Genomic DNA, 25958 nt, shown 5'->3' with positions numbered 1-25958 from the left:
AATAGTCTAAAAAGTAGAAAGAAGAGCCAGCAGTCCCTTCTCCACCAGAGGACGATGGCGTACCTGGACTGCATTGTTCAATAAGTGTGCCATATGCTTCCCTGAGTGATAGTTGCTCTGCTCCTAGCATCCTTCTTCAGCTCAGCCACCGCCACAGCTGATCTGTGACAACATCCCTGTTTTAAATAATTTCCTCTTGACTCTAGACTATGCAGAAATGGAAATATACTAAAGAACAAAAAGAGGCAAACTCACGTCATCACGTAGATCATAAGCGTGCTTGGCATGGAGGATTTCAGGAGTGTCCCAGACGTAGCAACCGATGCCTTTCAGCCAGTTGAGGTCATCCTTGTACACAATCTAGAGGGTTTTGATAGAGAGGATCAGAAAGAAAAATTGACCGTAATAACTTTAACACTAAAAACAGGCACATTCTGGACCCAGAAGCCTTTGTAAAATGACGAGCAAAGACATTATGCAAAGAGGCTCAGGGGAGCCACAGAAACATCCATACACAGAGCCCTGCTTCCAGAGACGGCTCCTCAGTCAAGTCAGACCATGGACATATAGGAAAGAAATAGTGGAAAAAGGCTAAGGTAAAGAAATGGGTGAGTCTGTTGCTCTTTTGGGTGGGGGCGTGGGGCAGGGCAGTGGAGGGGGCTTCTTAAGTCACAGGCTTACATCGCTGATCTGATCTGTGACTTTCCTGACGTGATCATTGACTTGCAAGTCGGGGTGGCAAATCCATTCGTGGAGATGCAGGCGGTAATCAATCTCACTGACTTTCTTCTGAGAATCCTTGGCGGTAACCATCTCTACCATGTCGGGGACGATGTGGATTTTCATCTTGTTCTTTTCATAAACTGATCTGTACAGGCGCTGTGAAGTTAAAATCACATGCCAGTTATACAGGAAATTGTGCCAAGGCAGCATGGCCATACATGAGAGGCAGGCTAACCAACTCACAGCAAACAGCTGGGGGCAGGGCAGGGACTGGTATTTTCTGACATTTCCTACAGATTAATACCAGGGAAAATTTTTAAAAAATAAAACATTATAGTTGAAATAATGTGTAGTATCTTTACATGTGCACAATCCGTGTCATATGCCTTGGTAAACAGAAAATGTTCAGTCTGGGCACAATAGCTCACACCTGTAATCCCAGCATTGTGGGAGACTGAGGCAGGAGGATCGCTTGAGCCCAGGAGTTTGAGACCAGAGTGGGCAACATAGCAAGATCCCATCTCTATCAAAAATTAAAACCTTAGCTGGGTATGGTGGTGCATGCCTGTAGACCCAGTTACTCAGGAGGCTGAAGTGGGATGATTCCCAGAGCCTTGAAGGTAAAGACTGCAGTGAGCCGTGATTGCCCTATTGCCCTCCAGCCTGGGCAACAGAGTGAGACCCCATCTTACAAAAAAAAAGCAAGAAAGCAAGAAAGCAAAAAAGCAAGCAAGAAAGCAAGCAAGAAAGAAAGAAAAGAAATGTTCCTATTAATAATACATGGTTATTTTACTTGACTTCAATTTGAAGTAAGGTCTTTGGAGTTACAGTCATGTGTTACATAACAATGTTTCAGTGAAAATATTATAATATTGTATTTTTACTGTATCTTTTCTATGTTTAGATACACAAATACTTCCCACTGTGTTACAGTTGCCTACAGTGTTCAGTACCGTAACATGTTGTACAGGTTTGTAGTCTAGGAGCAATAGGCTGCACCATCTAGGTATGTGTAAATGCACGCTATGATGTTAGCACAATGGAATCCCATCATGAACGGCACAGTTCTCAGAAGGTATCCTAGTCGTTAAGGGACGCATGATGGTACTTACGTCGATGTTAAGCTTGCCAACTCGGAGGCACCGTGCTGTGTTCGGATCATCTTCAACGCTTCTTGGTAACGTATAAAGAGCTTTGAACTTTTCATATTCTTCCCGATATTTGATCTATAGAGAAAAAGTAGAAAGAAAGAAAGAAAGGAAGAAAGAAAGAAAGAAAGAAAGAAAGAAAGAAAGAAAGAAAGAAAGAAAGAAAGAAACAAACAAACATAGTTTTAGAGAGTAATAGATTTATATTGTTAAAAGAGTGTAAGATTTAATGGGAAAAACAACTCTGAGGTCCACCCAGCACTGGGGACACTACTTCCCTGAGCTCATTTCCCCACCTGTACAAAGAGATACAGCACCAGTGCCTGCCGTGGGGTCATCGTGTGGCTGAAATCAGACTGTATCAAAAGTACTTTTAAACTGTAGAGCACTCTGAAATTTTAGTTGCTGTTTTTAAAACTCCTGTGCCAATACTAGCACTTTTATTGTTACTAAAGGAATTCATTTTAAAGAGTGTGTAACTTAAAAATATTGTCTTGTGGTAATGGCTTTTTCTCACTACAATGAATACAAGATTAAAACTGTGCTCAGGAATTTCTTTGTTTTTAATAACTGAAAAGTCTGCTGCTAAGAAGACACAATCCTTGGATTTCAGTTTCTACAAGGCTTTCAAAAATACAGTGCAATCAACTTCTGTGGGATAACAATTAGTTCTTAAGCCACGTTGCCTATTAATTAGTGTTCCATGATTACATAAACCAGGTTAAGACAGAGACTGAGATCCAATCTCATAACACATGATAATAAAATAACAATTCTCCCACGATTCAGAGACCTGCACCTCCATAACAAATGAGAGATCGAAGTACATATTTGTATCAGAATTTCAGCAATGCCCTTCATTGACTGGAGACCAACCAAAATTGCCACCAGATTTTTCCAGAACAAAAAATCAGCTTCTTACATCTAATCTATTTCTCAGCTTCAAAGATGATGGCACTTAAAGGCACCCTTTAAAAAAAACAACAACAAAAACTTTTTTTTTCCCTAAAATAAGGTCAGAATACTTCTTTTACAGGATTAATTTCTCTCTGTTTTACCTTGCTCCAAAACCAATTTGCCAAGAAACTTGCCTCTATAATTTTGTTCATGACTCAAGGAAAAAGCCTCTGTTGAGCTTTGTAAATCTTATCTATAACATTTTTCTTCCCAAATGAAAAGTTTGCTCCTTTTTGCAATCTTCCAAATAGAGTTGGGTCTGGGTAAAATCATATAACTTACTTTTTCCTCCAGGTAAAAATTAAATAACTCCATAGATTGTCTGATGAATTCTTTTTCTAAGCTATGCATCTCTAAGCCCAGTAGAGTAGTGAAATCAGTTTACTGAGTCACTAGCATTTAAATGAGTAGAACAGAATAGAAATGATCAGAGTACATTGTCTCTAGTATAGCAGTCACTACTCTTCTGTGAGACAATTATGCCAGAAGAAACTTACATAAACTTCAGGGGTGTGTGTGTGTGTGTGTGTGTGTGTGTGTGTGTGTGTGTCTGTACTTGAAATAAAAAAATTTCCCACTGTGAGTCATGGTCAAAACATGTTTGAGAAATGCTAATTTAAAGTGTTATATAAAATGTTCACAATTAGGAGATCAAGTCTCTAATTTTTTGAAAGATAACTGGGCTGCGAATTACAATAAAGGTTGCAGTGAATTTTACAATAAAAGGTTTTACTTTAGTGCATTAATGGATAGAGGTCATAGGATATAGAAGCATAAAGAGTTAGAGGACATATGACCTTCTACTATATTTAAACAGCTCATAAGATCTAGGGTCGGTTTGTTATACAGTTATGTTTATATCTAAGAAAAGTTCTACCTTAAAAAAGTAGAATTAACATTTTTTAATGTTTTTTATTTCATTGCTATAAAATAATTTATGTTAACTGGGCATGGAGTAATAATCAGTTATATTCACTGGTTTATTTTTGCCCTACATCCAGGTAATTCTACTGAAAAAGTCTATTTTTGTAGGGTGTGTTATGTCTTCAGCCCATCCTTACTTCTGGCTCTAGCAGAGACTATCCGTGCAAGTCCTGTGCAGACAGGCAGCCTGAAAGGTCACATCCTGTCATTTTTGCAAGTGCTTGTGATTCTCTCCAGGTAGCAGAGAGAGAGGCAGTGAGCACACAGACTCTAATGACTGAGCATTTGGAATTATTTCCTGGACATGCCCATGGGAGCGCTGGGGGTACTTCTGGACAACATATGAATCAGGCTGAAAGATTCTTGGAGTGGAGAGCAGGGGAGGGGATGGGAGGGGTAGGGAAGGAAGGGGAGGAGAAGGAAGGGGAGGGAAGCGGAAGGGAGGGTGGGACAGCTGTCATGTTTTTGCTAGACTTACACGGCTGGCCAGATGCTTCTGGTTCTTGGCGTGTGTCAGGGACAAGGTACTGGTGGGCAGGATGTAGCTGGTGGCTTTCACTCTATCCCAGGCCTCCTTGTACAGGTTCTGCAGGAATTAAAGACCTTCTTGTGAATATGGGAGAATCCATCCTGGTAGCTTCTGAGTAGCAGGTTTTCCTTCTGTTTCTGTCCTCACACACTCCCTACTGACTCCCAGGACTCCTCTTTAATTTGGGGCTTATTTAATTGTGGATACTAGAATTTCATGAGGTAAAGTAGGATCAAAGGTCCAGGGAAAAACCATAGAAAAGCCTTTGGGGATAGAGTGTCCATCCCATTTATTCTCTTACTGTCTCGGAAGGGGGAAAGGCGGCTCATATATAAGAGGGAAAAAAAACTCAACTCACACTGCTGTACAGATTCTTCAGGTTTCTGGTTCTGTCATAATCCACCGTCTCCAGAACTGTTGTGTATTTGTCCTTAATCTGATGATAATTTTCTTTATATTTCACCTATAGACAAGCAACAACAGGTTATTCACCTCTGTTGTTTGAAAATATGTAAAGACAAGAAATAGTTTGTCCCAGGAAGAGAAGTATAGGAAGACGCACCTCACTGGCATTAATGCCACTCTGAACAGCAGTCACATAGAGGGGCGTGTCTGTGACCAGATTATAGTTTTGTAGATTTTCTTTACCTGCTGCTGTATATTGTAGCTGTGAAGAAAAACAAAAGTCACCAAAAATGGTAACATACAGTTCTGTCATCAGCTTTAGCTGCTTGTGCCAACTTAGATATGCCTTTCTTTACTTCTGTATTTCTGCTTGAATCCTAACAAACAGGTTGTCATTCTAGAGTCCTGCAGACTTTGTATAGCTGCCAGAATGAACAGTTTCACTTGACCAAGACTGGGGTCAAGATTGTGGCCATTTTGTTGCCTTTTCCATGCCTATCCTCCACCCCTGACAGCAGCCCCTCACTTCTAACATTCTATTATATCTGCCCCATCAGAGCTGAACCATGTGCTGAAAAATTTTCCAGATAGTGATTTTTTCCTGTAGTCAAAGGACGCTTTTGCATTCTACTCTCTGTAAGTTAACCTGATCAACTAAAGTACAGATGCTTGAGAATAGTTCACTACGAAACACCTCCTAGATAAACTTCCGGTTATAAATGTTCACTGCCTTAAACTGCAGGAGAGACTCATATGGGAAGATCCAGCCCCAGAGCAGGCCACTAGAAGAGGTCTGACCGGGAGAGGAAGGGCTTCAGTCAGTCAGAGCCTACACTGTTACAGCAGCTTTCTTAGCCTGGCCATCAGTCCACTGACACCACCATGGATTCTGATGACCCATGGAGGGCCAGTCCTTCTAGAAAGGTGGCTCACCTGACTCTGAAGGTCATATGATTTCTTGGCATGGAGGATTTGGGGTGTATCCCAAACGTAGCAACCAATGCCCTTCAACCAATTCAGGTCATCTTTATATACATTCTGCAAGAAAGAGAGAACAGTGAAATGTGGAAGGTATTCTGAATTTACAATTGAGCATTTGATAATTTCCTATCAGCCGTTGGCTGTGCTTATTGCTTAGAGGACATAGGGTATGCCTTTCACCAGCTGGAAGGTCTTTAACTCCCAAGACTAAAGAAGCTGGAGCTCAATATCGAAGTCTGAGTCTAGTGTTAAAACAATCAAATATTTAACATATATGTCCTATGGCTTAGGATGGATTCTTACACCAAAAGGTGCTTACTCATGCCACTTTGTGTTGAGAAGCAACACAATTTATGAATACAGGGACAAGGGGAACATGGCGGCTGGGGTTGGGGGGATGGCCAAGACAGAGTCATGGAAGCTATAGTTAAGTCAAGCTGCAGGAGGGACATCATACATCACTCAAGATCTCCTGGGCGTTTCGGACACGTATAACATTAGGTTCTTCTGGAAGAGATGTCCACTGGTGGAAATAGTGTCGATACTCCAGGTCACTGAGGATGTATTGGCACTTTTTAGCCAGCACATGATTCATCATATCGTTGGGGATGTGAACATTTGCTTTGGTATCCTCATAATGTTTTCTGTAGTTCAACTAATACATTTTAAAGACAAAAATAAGAAAGGGATTTAAATGTAAATTATTCAGATCAGTCTCTTTTAGATCCTTATTTCCCATATAGATTAGTATCTCTAGAATAAACTAAGGTTAAACAATCATACTTTAATATATTCTTGTTCTTCTGAAATTTCCCATCCCCCCCAACCTTTTTTTTGAGACAGAGTCTTGCTCTGTTACCCAGGCTGGAATGTAGTGGCGTGATCTCCACTCACTGCAATCTCAGCCTCCCAGGTTCAAACAATTCCCATGCCTCAGCATCCCGAGTAGCTGGAATTACAGGTGTGTGCCACCACGCCCAGCTAATTTTTGTATTTTTGGTAGAGATGGGGTTTCACCGTGTGGCCAGGCCAGTCTCGAACTCCTGACTTCTGGTGATCTGCCTGCCTCAGCCTCCCAAAGTGCTGGGATTACAGGCGTGAGCCACTGCGCCCGGCCTGAAATTTCCCATCCTTTTATAACACAGGGTAAATAGTCACCTTGTTGATTTTCCCTTTTCCCAACACAAAGCAGTCACAGTATTTAATAGTGGGGAGAAAGTGGCAGGGAGAAAACACACAGCCACCAAGAGTCCACAGGCTGACCGGCAGGGGAGAGGAAAAGCTCAGGAAGGACTCTACGCCACTCCATTTCCCAACTAACCTGAACCAAGGGCAAGTTATAAATAGGCAGACACGACAGCCCCCTTACGGGGCACAAATCCCGTGTTAAAGTGGACATTTGCTTACCGCACTCCTCATCTTTTGGAAATCCAGACAGTGAACCACACCAGGGAATTCACCGATCACTTTTCCAGCCAGGTAGTGACCTTTCTGCTTCTCATATGTCTCTTTGTATTTAAGCTGTAAAGTGGGTTCAACAGTGAGAATTGCCGGAGTTTTCTAACCAGTCCCTTGATCCCCAGTAAAGACTCCCAAACTTAGGAGAGGAAAAGGTCATACTGACCTCACTGTTCACCAGATCGGCATGCTTGGCTCCAACAATGGGAATGTAGCGCTCATCCAGGGTGTAGCCATAGGCCTTGGTGCCCTCCCATGCCCCTTTATACAGGATCTAGAACAAAGAAATATGTGGCAACAAAAGTTTGCATCCAGTTTATTTCAGATGCCACTAAAACAATGAGTCAAAGTGGTGAAACATGTATGTTCAAGGCAAGGCTGAAACCTTTATCTATAGCCGTTAGTGCAGCTACCTAGAACAGGGCACTTATTTGGTTTATTGCAAATTAAATTAACAGACTCTAGGTATTTTATTTTAATTTTTATGTGTTTTTTTTTTTTTGAGATGGAATATTGCTCTCTCACCCAGACTGGAGTGCAGTGGCATGAACTCAGCTCACTGCAACCTCTGCTTCCTGGGTTCAAGAGATTCTCCTGTCTCAGCCTCTGGAGTAGCTGGGACTACAGGTGCATGCCACCATGCCCAGCTAATTTTTGTATTTTTCATAGAGACGGGATTTCACCATGTTAGCCAGACTAGACTCTGACTCCTGACCTCAGGTAATCCACCCACCTCAGCCTCCCAGAGTGCTGGGATTACAGGCGTGACTCACCATGCTCGGCCAACTCTAGGCATTTTATAAGAGTTGATTATATTTGTGATCCTAGTAAAAGTGACAACAAATTCGCACACAGGGAGAGAACTAGCAAAGATTCTTTCCCATTGGGTGCACACGTGCACACCATCGTCCTCCTTTAAATTAGCTGAATGAAATTTTGGAGGGCAAGTTTTCCTCTTGCTGGCTAGAGATGCTGGTGCATGATTGCTAAAGAGGGACCAGGCTTTTCTCCCTATTCTCTGTTGGTAGGTGCTCAATCGTACGTGCACACAGAGCCCTTGTTAGATTATTATTCTAGCAATTTAAGTCTGTTCCCTGCCTGGGCTCACTTGCATGGGCTCCTGAAGGGTTTGTCTCATTGAGCTTTAGGCTCTCAGTGCCTCCCGAAGTGCCTGGCACATCACAGGAGCTCCAGCCAAATAAACGCAATTTGCCTTGAATAACTTTCAATCAATTTTTTTTAAATCTGCTTTTGTACCATTTTGGCCATCAGCAACTCCTCACTTACATTCACATGGAAAGGTGTCAGCTGATTGAAAATAATAATTGGCTTGAGTGGGAACTGAGAATGAGTTGAGGTTTTAACAATATTGGATGATAGCTACTTCTAACAAACAAGACTAAGAGCAATGGGAAAATCAATAACGGGTTGCCTTATAAGTTCAGCAGTTCATAAAATCAGCCAAGAATATGAATGCAACAAGAGCTTAAAATTAGAAGTTGAGTGGTTATTACATAAAAGAGAACTTACAGTACTGTAGAGTTTTCCCATGTCTTTGGAGTGGGAGATATGTGGCGTGTCTGGTGAAAACGTATACTTGCCCTTCGCTTTATTAAATGTTTCTTTGTATTTTACCTAAGGAGAGAAAACAAAAGCAAACCTTTTATTACTAGAAATGTATATTAAATTTTCATAAGATTACCTAGAAATATAATCAGTCCATGTTTAGAGATTAAAATTGACCAACTGGTTGAATTTTAGTCCATTTTAACTAAAACAACAGAATAATTTAGATAGGAGTATAGACAGCCAAAAGTGGATACAATTTACCACCTACTAGATTTTTTTTTTTTTTGAGACGGAGTTTTGCTCTGGTTGCCCAGGCTGGAGTGCAATGGCGTGATCTCAGCTCACCACAACCTCCACTTCTCCGGTTTAAATGATTCTCCTGCCTCAGCCTCCCGAGTAGCTGGGATTACAGGCATGTGCCACCATGCCCAGCTTATTTTTTCTATTTTTAGTAGAGACAGGGTTTCTCCACATTGGTCAGGCTGTCTCGAACTCCCGACCTCAGGTGATCCACCTACCTTGGCCTCTCAGAATGCTGGGATTACAGGCACGAGCCACTGTGCCCAGCCTCCTAGTGACTTTTAAGACACCCCCAAAGATGATAATTTACCACCTCCCTTTTTTTTTTACAAGCAACTATCTAAAGTTAAACTTATCCACTCAATGATACAACGAAGTCCCCAGACTATGCACTTAAGCATGCACAAAGCAAACTTACATCACTTTGATTGACAGAATTAATCTTGGCTAAAACAATCTCCGGAGGATCCACCACACTTGTAAAGTTAGGATAGTTGTCAAGGGCATTTTTCTTATATTTTATCTGTAAAGAAATGGACACAATTAAGACAGGTCTACCACTACAGGTTATCTACCCCCACATGGCAGGTAGCAGGGCAGGCATTAGGTTAGAAGGAGAACAGCTTTGCATACCTGATTGACCATTTCCTGGTTCTTAGTAACCCTCACATGGTCCACAGAATCCAGGGGAATCCAGCCAATGCCTCGGAGCCACTCCAGGTCAGCTTTGTAGACATTCTGAGAGCAGGAAGAGAAACATAATGGAGGAATAAATGACTGGGACACAGGCTTACAGATGGCAGATTACATTTTTTTTTCAGAAGCTTTTTAAGGATTTCTCTCTAGTAGTTGTTGTCTCATTCATTCAATAGTGATTTCACCTGAGCAGTATTTCTTGAGGCTATGACTGTGCAAGAGGCACTATGCTTGGTGCTTTGATGAATAAGTATGAAGAAGGAGTTTTAGGAGTCAAGATAAGTCATTTATAAAGCAGGAAGTACTGTTAGATCAAGTGCTCAAATGCTATTGGAGTTAAGGGGAAGGGGCTATTTCCTGCTATTGTCATAAGAAAAGGCTTACCAAGGAAGTTGTACTTTTAGATGGATTTGGTACATTTAGTCGTGTAGGAGTATGCGGGTAAATGAGGTAAACTACACAAGTAAATGTTCACGTATTGGGAAGGGGGAGGCATCTCCTGGGTCCTGGTCAAACCTATTCTTGCCCTTACTGCTTCCAACACCTAGATTCTCCCAGCCTATCTCACACAAAAATAAGAGGAGTTGCTATTCTGATTAAAGTTCCACAACAGCTATTTTGCTGCAGCAACCAGTGAAGTGGGATGTTCAAGTTCAACATCTATGCTGCAGCAGTCTTTGACTTCCAGCTTCCCTTTTGTTAATTATGAGAAGACCCAGGTAGCATTAGCTTCACTGGGCACCTGAGCAGCTAAGTTGATGCTGCAAGTTACTGTGCCGTACAAACAGAAGGCTGGTGGCCTGAATCAATCAAGATCTCGATTCAGGCTTCAGTGGGAGGTGGCTTATGTCATATTCTCTACCCTAGCTTTACCAAAGCTCTGCATGAGGCATACTGAGTCCTCATGCAGCTAAATCAGTATTTTCTCTTTTGCTTTGGGGACAACTTCATAAATGCCTTGAGGAATGAGATGCTTAGCAAAGCAGGAATAGGGCATGTTTAGGTCTTTAACTGTGCTATCATCCAATATTGTTAAAACCTCAACTCATTCTCAGTTCCCACTCAAGCAAATTATTATTTTCAATCAGCTGACACTTTTCCATGTGAATGTAAGTGAGGAGTTGCTGATGGCCAAAATGGTACAAAAGCAGATTAAAAAAAAAAAATTGAAAGTTATTCAGAAATGCAGTCAGTGGGCAAATCTATCAATCCGTCACTGCTCCTGATCTTTCTCTATTTCATATCCAGCCTCAATTCCCTTCAGGAATAAATTAAATATCTGTGGCTTCAAATTTCAAGGACTGGTGGATCTGGGATGTTGCTCATCATTCTCAGAATGTACCATGCGCTTCTAGATAATGAAGAAACAAAAATGACTTACATCGCTCTGTAGGTCATAGGCCTTTCTTGCCTGAATAACATCATTCTGGTCAGGATGACACGTCCATTGGTGCAAGTAATTACGGTAATCAATATCACTGACAAGGGTCTGCCCCTCCTTGGCAGCCAAGACTGACACCATGTCAGGAGGTATATTGATTTTGGCCTTTGTTTTGTGATAGTCCTCTTTGTATAGTCTCTCATTCTGAATCTGGCCTGCATGCTCAAACCAAACCAGCTTAGGATCATCTCTCATTGTCGGGACACCAACATAATGACCTTTTTGCTTCACGTGTTCAGCTTTGTATTTCAGCTGGTGAGAAGAACAATATAAATTCCATCAGTTTTGACAAGCACACAAGGCAAAGGGGGCTTGACCATCTACTCAGGGATATCAGCAAATTCTGCCCCCCTGCCAAGCTTTTTGTTTGACACCCGCCCCCAACCCTGAGAACAAATAATAGAAAGCAATAAATCCATGTGAAGACACAGATATTTAAAAATAGAAAAATATTTTGCTGAGATTGAGATAGCCCTAAATAAAAATTTTTAAAAATAAATAAAAATAGAAAAAAAATACACTTGTTTTCTGATTCTTGAGTTTTTTTCAAAGGCCTAAAGATTTTAGGGAAGGCAGAGAATATAAGAAAAAGTGAAGAATCTGAACAATTGCTTTTAAAGAAGCCAAGTGGTGGTAAAGAAAGAAAGCCTAAAGCCCATGGAAGAAGGACCAGTAAGGAGCAGGTCCTCTAACCATCACCAAGCCTGGCCAGCTCTGCCACACTGAAACTGGACACCTGTAAGGTACTATCTCTGCCTTCAGCATAACTAGAATCCCTGTGAGCAAGGTCCCACTTTTGCAAAATGCACTCCCATCAGGATAAATTACCTCACTCTGAACGTCACCAGAGTGATGGGCATGAACGAATGGCACAGCATCTGGAGGCAAAATGTAACCTGTGGCTTTTTGTCTCTCCCAGCCTTCCTTGTAGAGATGCTGAAAAACAGAGCCACAACAAAGGGTTAAAATGAGAAGTCAGAAGGGAGGGGTACATTGTGTGCATAATTATCCTACAGTTCTACTAAGGTCCTCCACTCCTACACAATTACTAGGCATCCGGGTGAAATCCATACCTGATCCAGTATCCTAGCAGCCTCCTGGGCCGTGTGCAGCAGGGGGGTTTCTGTGAGAGTGTACTTTGATTTGGTGGCATTCCAGTCTTTTCGGTATTTAATCTTAAAAAAAAAGGGGGCAAGTTACTTGCTGGTAAGAAAACATTGTGTTGTCCAAGCAATTGTTAGCATACATCATTTCATTGATTAAAATCCGTATTTCTGAAGATCGCATGCTGAGTGTAAGTAGATGGAAAAGCTTTGGAAGTGTTATCTGCATCATTGTGAGATTTTCAAACAGCCATATTCTTACATCATCGAGGATTTCGCCACTTTGTTTTGCTGTCACATAATCAACTCTGTCATCCACAGGAGTAAAGTTGAGAGTTTCTATTTTGGTACGATATTTTTTCTATGGGAAAGAAAGCATCTTTTAGATAGTTGTAATTCCTTGACGTGTGTGAGCTGAGAAACACACACTAAATTTAGGGTCCTTCTCTACTAGAAACATACAGTGCCGCATTTGAATGGCATATTCTTGGGAATCTGGCTTTCTTTTTAGCATTTTATTTTTTAAACAAATGCGTTGGCTTCTTATGCCTCCCACAGATTTTAAAGTAGGAAGTTTGCTTAGTTCTCAAAGTTATATAATGTATAATTATGTGTATCATAATATACATTTTTCCAATGGAACAATCTTTTCCCAAGTATATTGCTATTGCTCACAAAGGGATTTTTCCATTTATACAATCCCAAGTATTGGTGAGTATGCTGGATATTATATTATGGATGTGGTCGCACAATGTGATAGGGACAGTACATTTTCAAAAATATATATGTCTGGTTTAAATTACAGCAATTGAAATGGTTAAAATTGCTGATATTAGATGACTACGTTTTAGTTTGTGTATTTTGTCACTTTCTTGGGAAGTGTACTGAATGTCAGGGTAAAATCTTGGAATACCTCACTGAAGATGTCTGCAGCATGTTTGGCATGATTGACGGACACAGAGTCATTTGGCATCCACCCAATTCCACGCAACCACTCCAAGTCAGCCTTGTAAACATTCTGTGAAAACAAGGCCAGAATGAGTTCAGCAACCCTGGTCATGTGGTCCTAGTTAGCCTACCCATTGGTCTGATGAAGAAATACAGTGTAAATGCTGTATAAGCCAAGGAGGACATACTCAAGCAGCCACACAGGTAATGTAAGAAAATTAACTAGGTGGCCAGGCAGTGTGACAAACTAGCAATATATTTTTATTTAAAGGGGGTTATCCTCAATTCCGTTCTCGTTATTGTTACTAAAGGATAAATCAGAGCTGTGTCGTCTGAATTTTCAAGAGAAATGGGAAATCCTACATTTGTACACAAAAGTTTTTGGATTTTAAAAACTTGGCAACTTAATCACTTGAACCTGAGAGGCATGTATTTCAAATGTACCAATTAAAAAAGTATGTCTGTGCTTACATCCTGTCCATGGACTGTCCATGGGCTGGTAATATTTTACTGGCTATAAGCCTCTATTACTATCTAAATTCTACAGAAAGAATATTTTCACAGTTTTCTTTAACTGATACAATTAAGACCTGTATTCACACTACCATTCATTTCTTGATATAAAGTCTAGGTCCTTCTTGGATTTGATGATTTTGATACCACACTATAAGGTCTCACTAATACTAAATTCTTGGTAATATGAAGTTGTAAAATGATGACAAAGGGTTTAGTGTCATAAACTCTCTGGGAGTTATGGCCAAATGAGAAAAGAGTTCATTTATCCCCGGATGCAGCCCACTCACGTCACTCTGCAGTTCGTAGGCCTTCTTGGCCTGAATCACATCATTCTGGTCAGGCATGCAGGTCCACTGGTGCAGGTAATTGCGGTAATCCATGTCACTGACCAGAGCCTGGGAATGTTTCGAGTGCAGGATGGAAAGCATGTCCACGGGGCTTTGGATCTTGGCCTTCCATTTGGCCCAGTCCAGCCGGTACTCTCGTTCATTCTGGAGCTTGTCAGCTATGAGGGCCCAGCGGATCTTGTTGTCATCCCTGGCTGTGAGGGTGCCCACGTAGTGTCCCTTCTGCTTCTCATGGTCAAGCTTATATTTATACTGGAGATGCAAAAATAAAGCAGATGGGTCACAGCATGTCCTTTTGATATACCTAGGGCATTGGCTAAAAAAAAAAAAATTGAGAAGTTAAAAAAAGGCCACTCACGTCACTGGCAATCTCCCTGGAGGCCTTGGCAGCCTGGATGGGGATGGCATCCAGCCGGACATCACAGCCTGCCTTCATTTCATCCCAGCCCTCACGGTAAAGTTTCTGAAAAGGAGAAAAAATAAGGTATCATCCTAGATTCAAATTTACCAATACCTTCAATGGCTCAAGTGAAATTAATATCACAGGGGCACAGTTTTGAAGCCAAAGGACTTGAGTCTTGAACTTCTGGTCTCAAGCAATTCACCCTCCCTGGACTCCCAAAGTGCTGGGATTACAGGCATGAGCCACCATGCCCAGCCATTTATATATATATATATATATATATATATATATATATATATATATTTAAACTAACAACAAAAAATAATGCTGGGCCTGAGACCCAATTTTTTTCAGCTATTAATAACTTTGAGAACATGGGAAAATTTCTTAACTTTTAAAAGTCTCTATTTACGATCTGATAAAAACAAAATAACAATATCTTACTCATATAGTGAATGTGAAGATTAAATGAGTCATTTTAATGTGGATTTGCTTTGTTACCCATAAAATCAAAAACAAATATTCTGCTAAAATTGTGCTTTCTAAATCATGGCAGCAGTTTTAAATTGTGGATTTAATCAAGATTGTAGTAATGGTGATACACTGTAAAGAAAATGTCTTTACAGTTTGGTTAGCATTCACATGGGTTGTTTGATTTCCTCCAAAATGGAAGTCATTCTCATTAATATCTAAATAAAGTTAATAATTTTACTTTTAGCATGGTTTTGAATATTGGTCTTGCTCATATAATATCATTGGTAGGGTTCTGGTGTTTTCAGCTGAGAAATTTATCATGCGAGAGAGAGTATATGAGACTTTCCAGATTTCTCCTGCCACAGATGCCTATGGATTGAGTGGGAAGAGGAGTCTATGCTGCAATGAAGAACTGACTAACCCTTGATTCAGCCTCTTGATAAGAATGCACTGCATCATGATATTAATATCTGGTCCAAAAGAGAAAATATATCAGTGCCCTAAAATTGTGTTTTCTTCTTAAACATTGGAAAAAATTGGTCCCCAAGTGGCTCATTACAGTAGAATTTATAGAGCTGTTTGGCACATGTTGAGGAATCTTTGCTGGCAGCCTCCTTCTCTCAGAAAGACTTATTATTCTTTTGAAAGAATGCAAAGTTCCAAGCCTTGGAAAATTGCACTAAGGTAGTATCCTCCTTCTGAGGTCATACTATTCTACACACAAGCAATCTCTGTGATCCATGAAGATGGCATCTTCCTTGAACTTTCTTGAATTGTGTAGCCAGCCATGTAACTGTCTTGTACTCACTAATAGTTTTTTTTTTTCCAGTTGATTCTCTTGCTATTTAAAGGCTTAAAATGATTTCTTCTGCAAATAATGATAATTTGGCCTCTTTCTTTCTAATTTTATCTTCTGTTCTTACTCTTAAATAATTATATTAGCATCAATGAGAGGCTTACTCACTTGGCCAAAACTTTCAGGAAATGTTAAATAATGATGACATTAGGGGCATCCTTGTTTTAATACTGATATGAATGAGAGTTTGCTCACTGAGGATGAGTTGGCCTTTGATTTGAGATTTATTTTTCAGTCATGTCAAGAAAATATTTATTCTTTCTTAACTGAAATTTTATAAAAAAAAATAAGAGTGGGTATTGGATTTTGTCAGACGCCATTTAAATTTAATAAAATTAACTTTTTCTGCTTGTCCTATGGCACTATTAGGTCTCTGAATATGGGGCCCTCTTGGCATTCCTGCATGAACCCCAGTTGATTTTATCATATCATTTCAATGTAATAGTGACTTTGATTTGTTAATATTTTATTTAAGATTCCCCCCATAATTACTGGTCTACAGTTTAAATTTTGTTTATTTATTTATTTATTTGAGACAGGGTCTTGCTCTGTCACCCAGGCTGGAATGCAGTGGCATGATTATGGCCCACTGCAGCCTCTACTTCCTGGGTTCAAGTTATCTTCCCACCTCAGGCCCCCAAGTAGCTGGGACCACAGGTGCATGTCGCTGTGCCCAACTAATTTATTTATTTTTTATTTTCTTGCAGAGATGGGGTCTGCCCATGTTGCCCAGGCTGGTATTGAACTGGGTTCAAGCAATCCTCTGGCCTTGGCCTCCTGAAGTGCTGAGATTATAGGCATGAGCCACCATGCCCAGCTGGTCTATAGTTTTTAATTTGTGACTCTATCTTTGTAAAGTTTTGGTAATTTCAATGGATTTCCTTCTTTCACTAGACTCCTGGTAATTTATTTATTTATTGAAGTTTAAAAGTACGAAGCAAAGTGTTTAAATGTTCTCCTTAATTTCTCAATTAAGAAACCTCTTGGCCGGGCGCGGTGGCTCAAGCCTGTAATCCCAGCACTTTGAGAGGCCGAGGCGGGTGGATCACGAGGTCAAGAGATCGAGACCATCCTGGTCAACATGGTGAAACCCCGTCTCTACTAAAAATACATAAAATTAGCTGGGCACGGTGGTGCGTGCCTGTAATCCCAGCTACTCAGGAGGCTGAGGCAGGAGAATTGCCTGAACCCAGGAGGCGGAGGTTGCGGTGAGCCGAGATCGCGCCATTGCACTCCAGCCTGGGTAATGAACGAAACTCCGTCTCAAAAAAAAAAAAAAAAAAAAAAAGAAACCTCTTAATTTCTTGCAATATGTTTTTTGGCTTTTTTCCTTGGGTCAATTTTTGTCACTTATAATTTTCTAGAAAACCTCCATAGATCCACATTTTAAAATTAATTCATATATTTTTGCAAAGAATTCTCATAATTATTTTGAGTTTATCTGAGTCTATCATTAATTCTCCTTTCTTGTTTGTGCATCTCTTCATTCCTCTTTCACCTTCTTTGTCCCCTTATTCAAAAAAAGACAACTCAGGAGACCTTTGTCATGGAGATATTGACTCACCAGTAATTGGCCTTGCCCAGTTAATCACCAGGGATCTCCTCCTTGCCTCACTCCTAGTCAATCAAGGGCTGACTGCAAGGAGTCTTCCCCATCCCACCAAGTCCATCTTCCCTCCCTTGGTAATCCAGAGTTTGTTCCATGGTCATAGTATAGCACCGACTGGGTAACTTTCCAAACGAAAGAGAGTCTGTTGTGGTACTTACACTGCTCACATTAAGAGCATTTGCTCTAGCGAGATTAATTTCAGGAGTATCTGGCATTATGTGGACCGAAGTTTTATCCTTGTCCCAAAGCTCTCTGTACTTTGGCTATGGAAAGAAATAATAATAAAATTACTTCACAATTTTCATGTCACTAGCCCCGGTACGCAACTTTTAAATTTTCTTTCGGATCTGATCCAAAGTCTTTTCATATTAGGGCAAAGATGTCTGGAATCTTTTCACATAAGTTACTCAGATTTGATATAAGGCTATTATTCCCTTTTATTAACACTTTGAGTTTTTACTTAAAATTAATACGCAAACCAAGACAATACTATCAGTATTAATAAAATTTATGTTATTAACAATGTTATTATTCTATAATAGATTACTAGGTTTATTATTTCTCATTTATTTATAGCATGAATTCATTTTAATAGAGAAAAAAACTGACTTACTATACTAATATTTTCAGCATTAGCTTTAGCGAGGACCACTTCAGGAGTGTCAACAATACTGGTGTACTTAAGGTTCACCACAGGCGTCCGATAGACACTGTCACAAAGGATCTCCTGGGCATTTTTGACTCTCAGTACTTCAGGAGAACCTTGGGGCATCCAGCCAATGCCACGCAACCACTCCAAGTCAGCCTTGTAGAGAGCCTGAGAAAGAAACACAGGTAGAAGCAGGGTTTGTGTTTTGTTGTATATGTGTGTGGTAAAATGAGTAAGGTTTTTATGATATACGTATATACATAATTTTTTTTTTCTTTTTTGAGACAGAGTCTCATTCTGTCACCCACCCAGGCTGGAGTGCAGTGGCATGATGTCAGCTCACTGCAACCTCCGCCTCCTGAGTTCAAGCGATTCTCCTGCCTTAGCCTCCTGAGTGGCTGGGACTACAGGCATGTGCCACCATGCCCAGCTAATTTTTGTATTTTTTTTTTAAGTGGAGATGGGGTTTTGCCATGTTAGCCAGGCTGGTCTCAAACCCCTGACCTCAGGTAATCTGCCTACCTCAGCCTCCCAAAGTGCTGGGATTACAGGCATGAGCCATCATACCCAGACTCTTATATTTTATCTTCCACAAACAATAATTAAAACAGAGCACTAGCCTTACAAACATAATACTTTAAATGCACAAAGGCATTTTATTTTGCTTGGTTTTCTGTGGCAAGGGTCTGTGTGGAAGTGCCCATGTGCATTGTAAAAGGCAAGGTGATGCAGAAGCAACTCTCCATTTGAGGGAATGCATGGAAGACTTTTGAATAATGTTTAGGCAGTCATCACACCGTAACCAAAGTGGACTTTAAAGCAATAATAATGGGCTTTCTAGTAAGTTTTCCACACAGCAGCAAGAATGATCTTTTCAAAATTCAGAATTCAAATCAGCTGTCACAACATTCCCCCTATTCTATGTCTTCCCATTGGTCATAGGATAAAGATCAAAATCCCTGACACAGACTAGAAGGGGATGAATGGCCTGGCAGCAGTCCCCACCTGTTCTTCCAGCCTCATGTCATCTGCACTTCCAATGGGCCTGTGTGTCCTGATCACACAGCCTATCTTTCAATTTATAATCTCATCAGCCCTCTTTGCATATGTTGGTCACCCTGAAGGAATGCCCCATGTCCTCCTAACTGACCCGACTCCTAATTCTTTTTTCATATCTCTGTGAAATTGGTGCCTTCTCAGAAGAACTTTCTTGATCTCTCTTCATAGCGCCATGGATCACTCTCAGTCATTCCATTTTTATTCTTTAATGAACATCTAGGTCTCAGTTATCAATGTGAACTCCCTAAAGTCAGGAGCTGTGTCATGTTTTTTTTTTTGTTTTGTTTTGTTTAATTTTTATTATTATTATTATTATTATTATTATTATTATTATTTGTGTGTGTGTGTGTTTGCTACAGAGTCTCACTCTGTCTCCCAGGCTGGAGTGCAGTGGTGCAATCTCAGTTCACTGTGACCTCTACCTCCCGAGTTCAAGCGATTCTCCTGCCTCAGCCTCCTAAGCAGCTGGAATTACAGGCACATGCTGCCACGCCTGGCTAATTTTTGTATTTTTAGTAGAGACAGGGTTTCACCATGTTGACCAGGTTGGTCTTGAACTCCAGACCTTGTGATCCACCCACCTCAGCCTCCCAAAGTGCTGGGATTACAGGTGTGAGCCACCACACCCGGCCCTAAGTCATGTTTTTTCTTCTTCTTTATTCACCATTGTATCTTTAGTGCTTAGCACATGCCTGGCACAAAGTGTGTTCAATAAGCATTTTTTTAAAGGATGATTAAGAATTTGATCACTAGTTTCACAATTTTGGTCTTAACTGAGTTTTCTTTTTCTAAGATTGCCCTCCTCTTTGAATTTTGATTTTCACATTCTTAGTTATCTAAACATGCTTCCTCAAATATAGGCAAAGTGGTTAAGGAGATAAAATTGTTATATTTTAAACAGTAGTGTGATGGTTCATTTAATTTTTTATTTTTAATATTTAGAAACAGGGTCTTGCTATGTTGCTTAGGCCGGACTCAAGCGATTCTCCCACCTCAGCCTCCTCAGTAGCTGGGACTACAGGTGTGCACCACCACTCCCAGCTTGTGATGCGGGTATCAACTTGGCCGAGCTTACCATATGGCTGGTAAAGCATTATTTCTGGATGTGTTTGTGACAGTGTTTCTGGAAGAGATTTGCATTTAAATCAGTGGACTGACTGAGGAGGATCCACTCTCACCCAATGTAGGTGGGCACCATTCAACTGGCTGAGGGTCTGGATAGAATAAGAAGGCAAAGAAAAGGCAAATTCTCTCTCTCTTCCGGAGCTGGGATACCCTTCCTCTTCTGCTGTTGGACATCAGGACTCCAGGCTCTCCAGCCTTTGGAATCTGGGACTTACACCAGTAGACCCCCAGGTTCTCAGGCTTTTGGCCACAGACCGAGAATTCTACCCTTGGCTTGTCTGGTTCTCAGGCTTTTGGACTTGGACTAAGCTACAGTGTGGACTTGCCTGGTTCTCCAGCTTACAGATGGACTATCGCAGGACTTCTCAGCCTCCATAATCACATAAGCCAGTAACACAAATAAATCCCGTTACGTTGTATTGGTTCTGTTTCTCTGCAGAAACCTAATAAACCAGTTATGCATTTTATAAAAAGCCATTGTGGGCCAGGCATGGTGGCTGACGCCTGTAATCCCAGAACGCTGGGAGGCTGAGTTGAGTGGATCACTTGAAGTCAGGAGTTTGAGACTAGCCTGGCCAACATGGTGAAACCCCATCTTTACTAAAATACAAAAAATTAGCTGGACACAGTGACAAGGGCCTGTAGTCCCAGCTACTCAGGAGCCTGAGGCAGGGGAATCATTTGAACCAGGAGGTGGAAGGTGCAGTGACCCAGGATTGCTCCATTGCACTCCAGGCTGGGCGACAGAGACTCCTTTTTTTTTTTTTTTTTAAAAAAAAAGCAATAGTGCTGCTCAGCTTAGAAATGGTATTTTGATAGCTAGTTAATAGGATAAAAATATCGGGTGAAAAGTACAGTATGAGTAAAAAATGTTGAAACATTTCTACCTTAATAAAATGACATTATATGTATTAATGTTCAAAGTAGGATGAATACTTAAAATTCAAAAGAAGGTATTTTCAATGAAAATTACATACACATTCTGAAATTTCCCTTTCTTATTCTTTAAGAACTTAATTGATGTATGTATCTCCATACACTAATGTGGTTCAGGTTAATGAAGAGACTATATTTCTCCAGAAACTGTCTTAAATCCACTACTTGTCAATGCATTTAAAGGCATGAGCATGCTTTCCTGTAATGAACTCATTCATTATTTTAAAAAAAAGTATCTCTAGAAGCTTAAGGGAACCAAGGCCAGATAATTTTTAAGTTATCCATTCTATACAGGAAATAAATAACCTTCTGGAATCCATCATTTTTAAAAGTTTGAAGGGGCCGAAAATATGAGTAAATCTAAAAATGCCTTAGGTGAGTTAATGAAAGACTACAAGTGCTCTGGAGCATGCTGCTAACTTTTCTTTTCTTTTCTTTTCTTTTTTTTGTAGACAGTCTCATTCTGTAGCCCAGGCTGGAGTGCAGTGGTGTGATCTCAGCTCACTGCAACCTCCACCTCCTGGGGCCTGGTTCAAGAAATTCTCCTGCCTCAGCCTCCTGCGTAGCTGGGATTACAGGCATGCACCACCATGCCCAGCTAATTTTTGGGTATTTTTAGTAGAGATGGGGTTTCACCATGTTGGCCAGGCTTGTCCTGAACTCCTGACCTCGTGATCCGCCCACCTCGGCCTCCCAAAGGTGTGAGCCACCATGCCCGTCTGCTAACTTTTCAAATTAAGTTTGAGAAAGATGGTCCTGCCCTTCTTCAATACATAGCTGAAGGACCATGGATGTTCTGATGTTTAAGAAAAGGCCCCAGGACTTTGGGAGGCCAAGGCAGGTGAATCACTCGAGGTCAGGAATTTGAGACCAACCTGGCTAACATGGTGAAACCCATCTCTACTAAAAATACAAAAAATTAGCCAGGCGTGTTGGTGCACACTTGCAATCCCAGCTACTTGGGAGGCAGAGGCAGGAGAATTGCTTGAACCTGGGAGGCGGAGGTTGCAGTGAGCCAAGATTGCACCACTCAACTCCAGCCTGGGTGACAGAGCGAGACTTCATTTCAAAAAAAAAAAGAAAAAGAAAAAGAAAAAGCACTTTGGGAGGCTGAGACAGGTGGATGACCTGAGTTTAGGAGTTTGAGACTAGCCTGGCCAACATGGCAAAAACCTGTCTCTACTAAAAATACAAAAATTAGCCAGACATGGTGGCACACACCTGTAATCCAGCTACCTGATGCAGGAAAATCACTTGAATCTGGGAGGTGGAGGTTGCAGTGAGCTGAGATTGTGCCACTGCACTCCAGTGTGGGTGACAGAGCAAGACTCCAAAAAAGAAGGAAGGAAGGAAGGGAAGGAGGGCGGGCGGGTGCGTGGGCAAACACAGTATACATTAACAAATCTATAGCAAAATTCTGGTAGCATCTTTAACAGTGAAAATGAAAATGAAAACTTTCTGGCTATAGGTAGGCCATCAATAACTCTGATAAAATACTAAAGTGGAGTACCTTGTGTTTTCAGAGCTTTAGAAGGAGCCATCAGGCAAAGCAATGGGGACTGGTTTCCTGCGGGACACACTTACGTCACTCTGCAGGTCGTAGGCTTTCCTGGCTTGGATCACATCATTCTGGTCAGGAAAGCAGGACCACTGGTGCAGGTACTGGCGATAGTCCACATCACTTGCTAGTGCCTGGCCTTCTTTGGCGGCGTTGATGGACACCATGTCCCCGGGGATGGAGATCTTGGCCTTGTGGTCGTTGTAGGCCTTTTTGTACAGCCTGTCATTCTGCATCTTCAACACATTTGCTGCCCAAACCAGTTTAGGGTCTTCCTTAGCATTGCGACATCCAATGTAATGGCCTTTCTGTTTCTCATAAGCAGTTTTGTACAGATACTGGTAGATGTGAACAGAGAAAAGAAGAGTAGTTACTCCAAACTCACTTTTTCTAGAGAGCCTAATCAAAATAACTCCATCTCCCTTAGTTTACCATTTTTTTTTTTTTTTTTTGCGGGGGTAGCGGGGGATGCTGTTTTTATTTAAATTCAAGCCACAGCCGGGCGTGGTGGCTCACGCCTGTAATCCCAGCACTTTGGGAGGCAGAGGCGGGTGGATCACTTGAGGTCAGGAGTTCAAAACCAGCCTGTCCAACATGGCGAAACCCCATCTCTACTAAAAATACAAAGTTAGCCGGGCATGGTGGTGGATGCCTGTAATCCCAGCTACTCGGGAGGCTGAGGCAGGAGAATCGCTTGAACCTGGGAGGCGGAGGTTGTAGTGAGTCAAGATCGTGACACTGCACTCCAGCCTGGGCAACAAGAGCAAAACTCCATCTCAAAATAAATAAATAAATAAATAAATAAATAAATAAATAAATAAATTCAAGCCATAAGTTTTGACATATTGGTTTTGTCTTCTGTGTCTATGTGCGTGAAAACATTGAGGGCACCTCTTAGGCAAGAACCTTGTTGCTGGATTATCTCCCAGTATAGCCTGGCCACCTTCAGATGTTTTGTCACACACAAGTACCAATTTTACTTCTTATTACTTTAAATCAAATTAATTATTTATTGAAATATATTTTTTCTTTTTTCTTTTTTTTTTGAGATGGAGTCTTGCTCTGTCACCCAGGCTGGAGAGCAGTGGCATGATCTCGGCACACTTGCAACCTCTGCCTCGCAGGTTTAAACAATTCTCTTGTCTCAGCCTCCCAAGTAGCTGAGATTACAGGTGCCCACCACCACATCCAGCTAATTTTTGTATTTTTAGTACAGACAGGGTTTTACCATGTTGGCCAGGCTGGTCTCAAACTCCTGACCTCAAGTGATCCACCCACCTTGGCCTCCCAAAGTGCTGGGATTACAGGCATAAGCCACCGCACCCAGCCTGAAATAGTTTTTAATTATAAGCTTATTTTAAAATTTTACTTAAAAATGTATAACCCTATCTAAATGGAGAAAAAAAGTGTTTTTCTAGTACACATTAAAACAACCATATAACTATTTTAAAAAATACTTGTGCACATACTACACAAAATTATTACAGGAACCACTGGTAGTACGCAGGCCACACTTTGAGTAACAACAGAATTCTTTGTACTATGAAATTAAATCCTTTTAGTATGTGTAAATCAAGTGACATTGTGAAGATACTGAAAAGAAAATCAAAATCTGTGCTTAAACCTGAGAGTTGTAGAACCAAACATAGATGCAAAAGGATTCTCAAATTGTAAGAGTTGTTCTTGAATTTAGGATTTTAAAATGTACTAGTAACAATGACCCAATTCTATTTAAATATAATTCAAAGGGCATTAAGTTAAACTCCCTCTGTGTCTACTAGGTAGTGTTTGTTCCGGTTAGGCAAGGAGGAGCTCTTACATCACTGGCAATATCCCTGGAAGCCTTGGCGTGCTGGATCCCAATGGCATCTGCTCGCAGGTCATAACCAGTCATCTTGACATCTTCCCAAGCTTGCTGGTAGTGTTTCTGCAAACAGAGAGTGCAATACCACAGTCAATCTGAAGAGGGAGCTACCGAGTCAGCATTACTGATGAGTTTAAAAACAGGTATTAACAGTTACACTAAACATTAATCTCTCCTTAAGATTTATAAAATAGTCTGGTTTCATATTGAGCTTGAATTTCAGTAGATTTTTAATGACATTTAGTAAAGCTCTCTCCCAAAAATATTTTTTGAAGTAGGAAACTTTGGAGATAATAAATCATGTAAAAAACCAGTAAAAATATATATTGTTTGGCGTTTAAAAGGAAAAAGCAATGATGGATGGCCCACTAAAAATGAGAACTAGATATTACTCTACATGTCTGTAAGTTTTACATTGTGTTTTTGGAGAAACCATTCCGTTTCTCCTTCCAACAAACATTGAGATGTACATTATATAGACAGACACAGACCCACACAGCTACTTATCATTAGCTTACAGCTAGAAATAAAAGGAATGGGAAGAAATGCCTTTTGCCAAACTCCCTTTGGGCTATATGATAAAAGGTTTGGTTAAGCAGAGAGCACTCTGAAAAGCAAATGATGTGTGCTGTCTTACATTGCTGATCTGCAGAGCATTGATTTTGGATTGCAGCATCAGGGGCGTGTCAGCTGGCACATTCACATTCGCCTTCTCTTTCTCCCAGGCATCGCGATACAATGGCTGGTAAAAATGAAAAACAATGGGATGACTGATTAGTAAATAAGTCAATTACCACATGAACAAAATTATAAAGTCATAAAACATACTTGAATAAATGGATGATGAATAAAAGTGTAACTGAATTTTATAATTAAATAACATTATAAGTAAATTTAAAAATTTTAAGATTAAATAAGTAAACCTAATTTTATATTTAAATAATAAATGAAATGAAAAGTTCTTTTTGGATGTTCTCTGATATAAACATAGATCACATTGTCTACATTTGCATTATTTTTTTAAAAAACAGAGATGGGTCTCACTATGTTGCCCAGGCTGGTCTCAAACTCTGGGGCTCAAGTGATCCTCCTGCCTTGGCCTCCCAAAGTGCTGGGATTACCGGCCTAAGCCACTGCACCTGGCCTCATTTGCACTTTTATTTAAAAGGTGCCAATAGTGACTTCAGTAAGAACACATTCATGTGTGATACAACATAAATTTAAAATGAGTCAGAAATACAGTAATAAAATTATCCTTTCCATTTACTCACATCTAATTATCTGACAGGTAAGTACACATTACAGATAGCTTTGATAATCCCCATTGCTAAGCAGGACATAGCTTTTTTTGGTACAAATAACTGCCATAATGTCTAATAT

At 40.6% G+C, this 25958-nt stretch overlaps 1 protein-coding gene across 22 annotated transcripts in view; it reads right to left on the bottom strand.

Moving 5' to 3' along the window:
- Positions 1-25958, bottom strand: part of NEB (nebulin) — a 217142-nt gene that overhangs the window by 67535 nt on the left and 123649 nt on the right. For all 22 annotated transcript variants that reach the window (XM_064382783.1, XM_064382770.1, XM_064382772.1 and 19 more), the window contains exons 87-111: positions 25216-25320; positions 24534-24641; positions 22741-23052; positions 18001-18204; positions 17546-17650; positions 14404-14508; positions 13986-14297; positions 13148-13252; positions 12497-12595; positions 12205-12306; positions 11960-12067; positions 11072-11383; positions 9628-9732; positions 9413-9517; positions 8656-8760; positions 7292-7399; positions 7075-7188; positions 6125-6322; positions 5620-5724; positions 4844-4948; positions 4640-4744; positions 4231-4338; positions 1836-1949; positions 682-879; positions 256-360 (exon numbers count right to left, since the gene is read on the bottom strand). In XM_064382783.1, coding sequence (XP_064238853.1) covers positions 256-360; positions 682-879; positions 1836-1949; positions 4231-4338; positions 4640-4744; positions 4844-4948; positions 5620-5724; positions 6125-6322; positions 7075-7188; positions 7292-7399; positions 8656-8760; positions 9413-9517; positions 9628-9732; positions 11072-11383; positions 11960-12067; positions 12205-12306; positions 12497-12595; positions 13148-13252; positions 13986-14297; positions 14404-14508; positions 17546-17650; positions 18001-18204; positions 22741-23052; positions 24534-24641; positions 25216-25320 — 3552 coding nt within the window. The remainder of the gene's footprint in view (positions 1-255; positions 361-681; positions 880-1835; positions 1950-4230; positions 4339-4639; positions 4745-4843; positions 4949-5619; positions 5725-6124; positions 6323-7074; positions 7189-7291; positions 7400-8655; positions 8761-9412; positions 9518-9627; positions 9733-11071; positions 11384-11959; positions 12068-12204; positions 12307-12496; positions 12596-13147; positions 13253-13985; positions 14298-14403; positions 14509-17545; positions 17651-18000; positions 18205-22740; positions 23053-24533; positions 24642-25215; positions 25321-25958) is intronic.

The sequence above is a fragment of the Aotus nancymaae genome, unplaced genomic scaffold, assembly GCF_030222135.1.
Source record: "Aotus nancymaae isolate 86718 unplaced genomic scaffold, 86718_ANA_hifiasm-v0.15.2.pri h1tg000029l, whole genome shotgun sequence".
In the NCBI taxonomy this organism is placed as follows: Eukaryota; Metazoa; Chordata; class Mammalia; order Primates; family Aotidae; genus Aotus; species Aotus nancymaae.
This window is presented reverse-complemented; position numbering and strand designations above follow the sequence as displayed.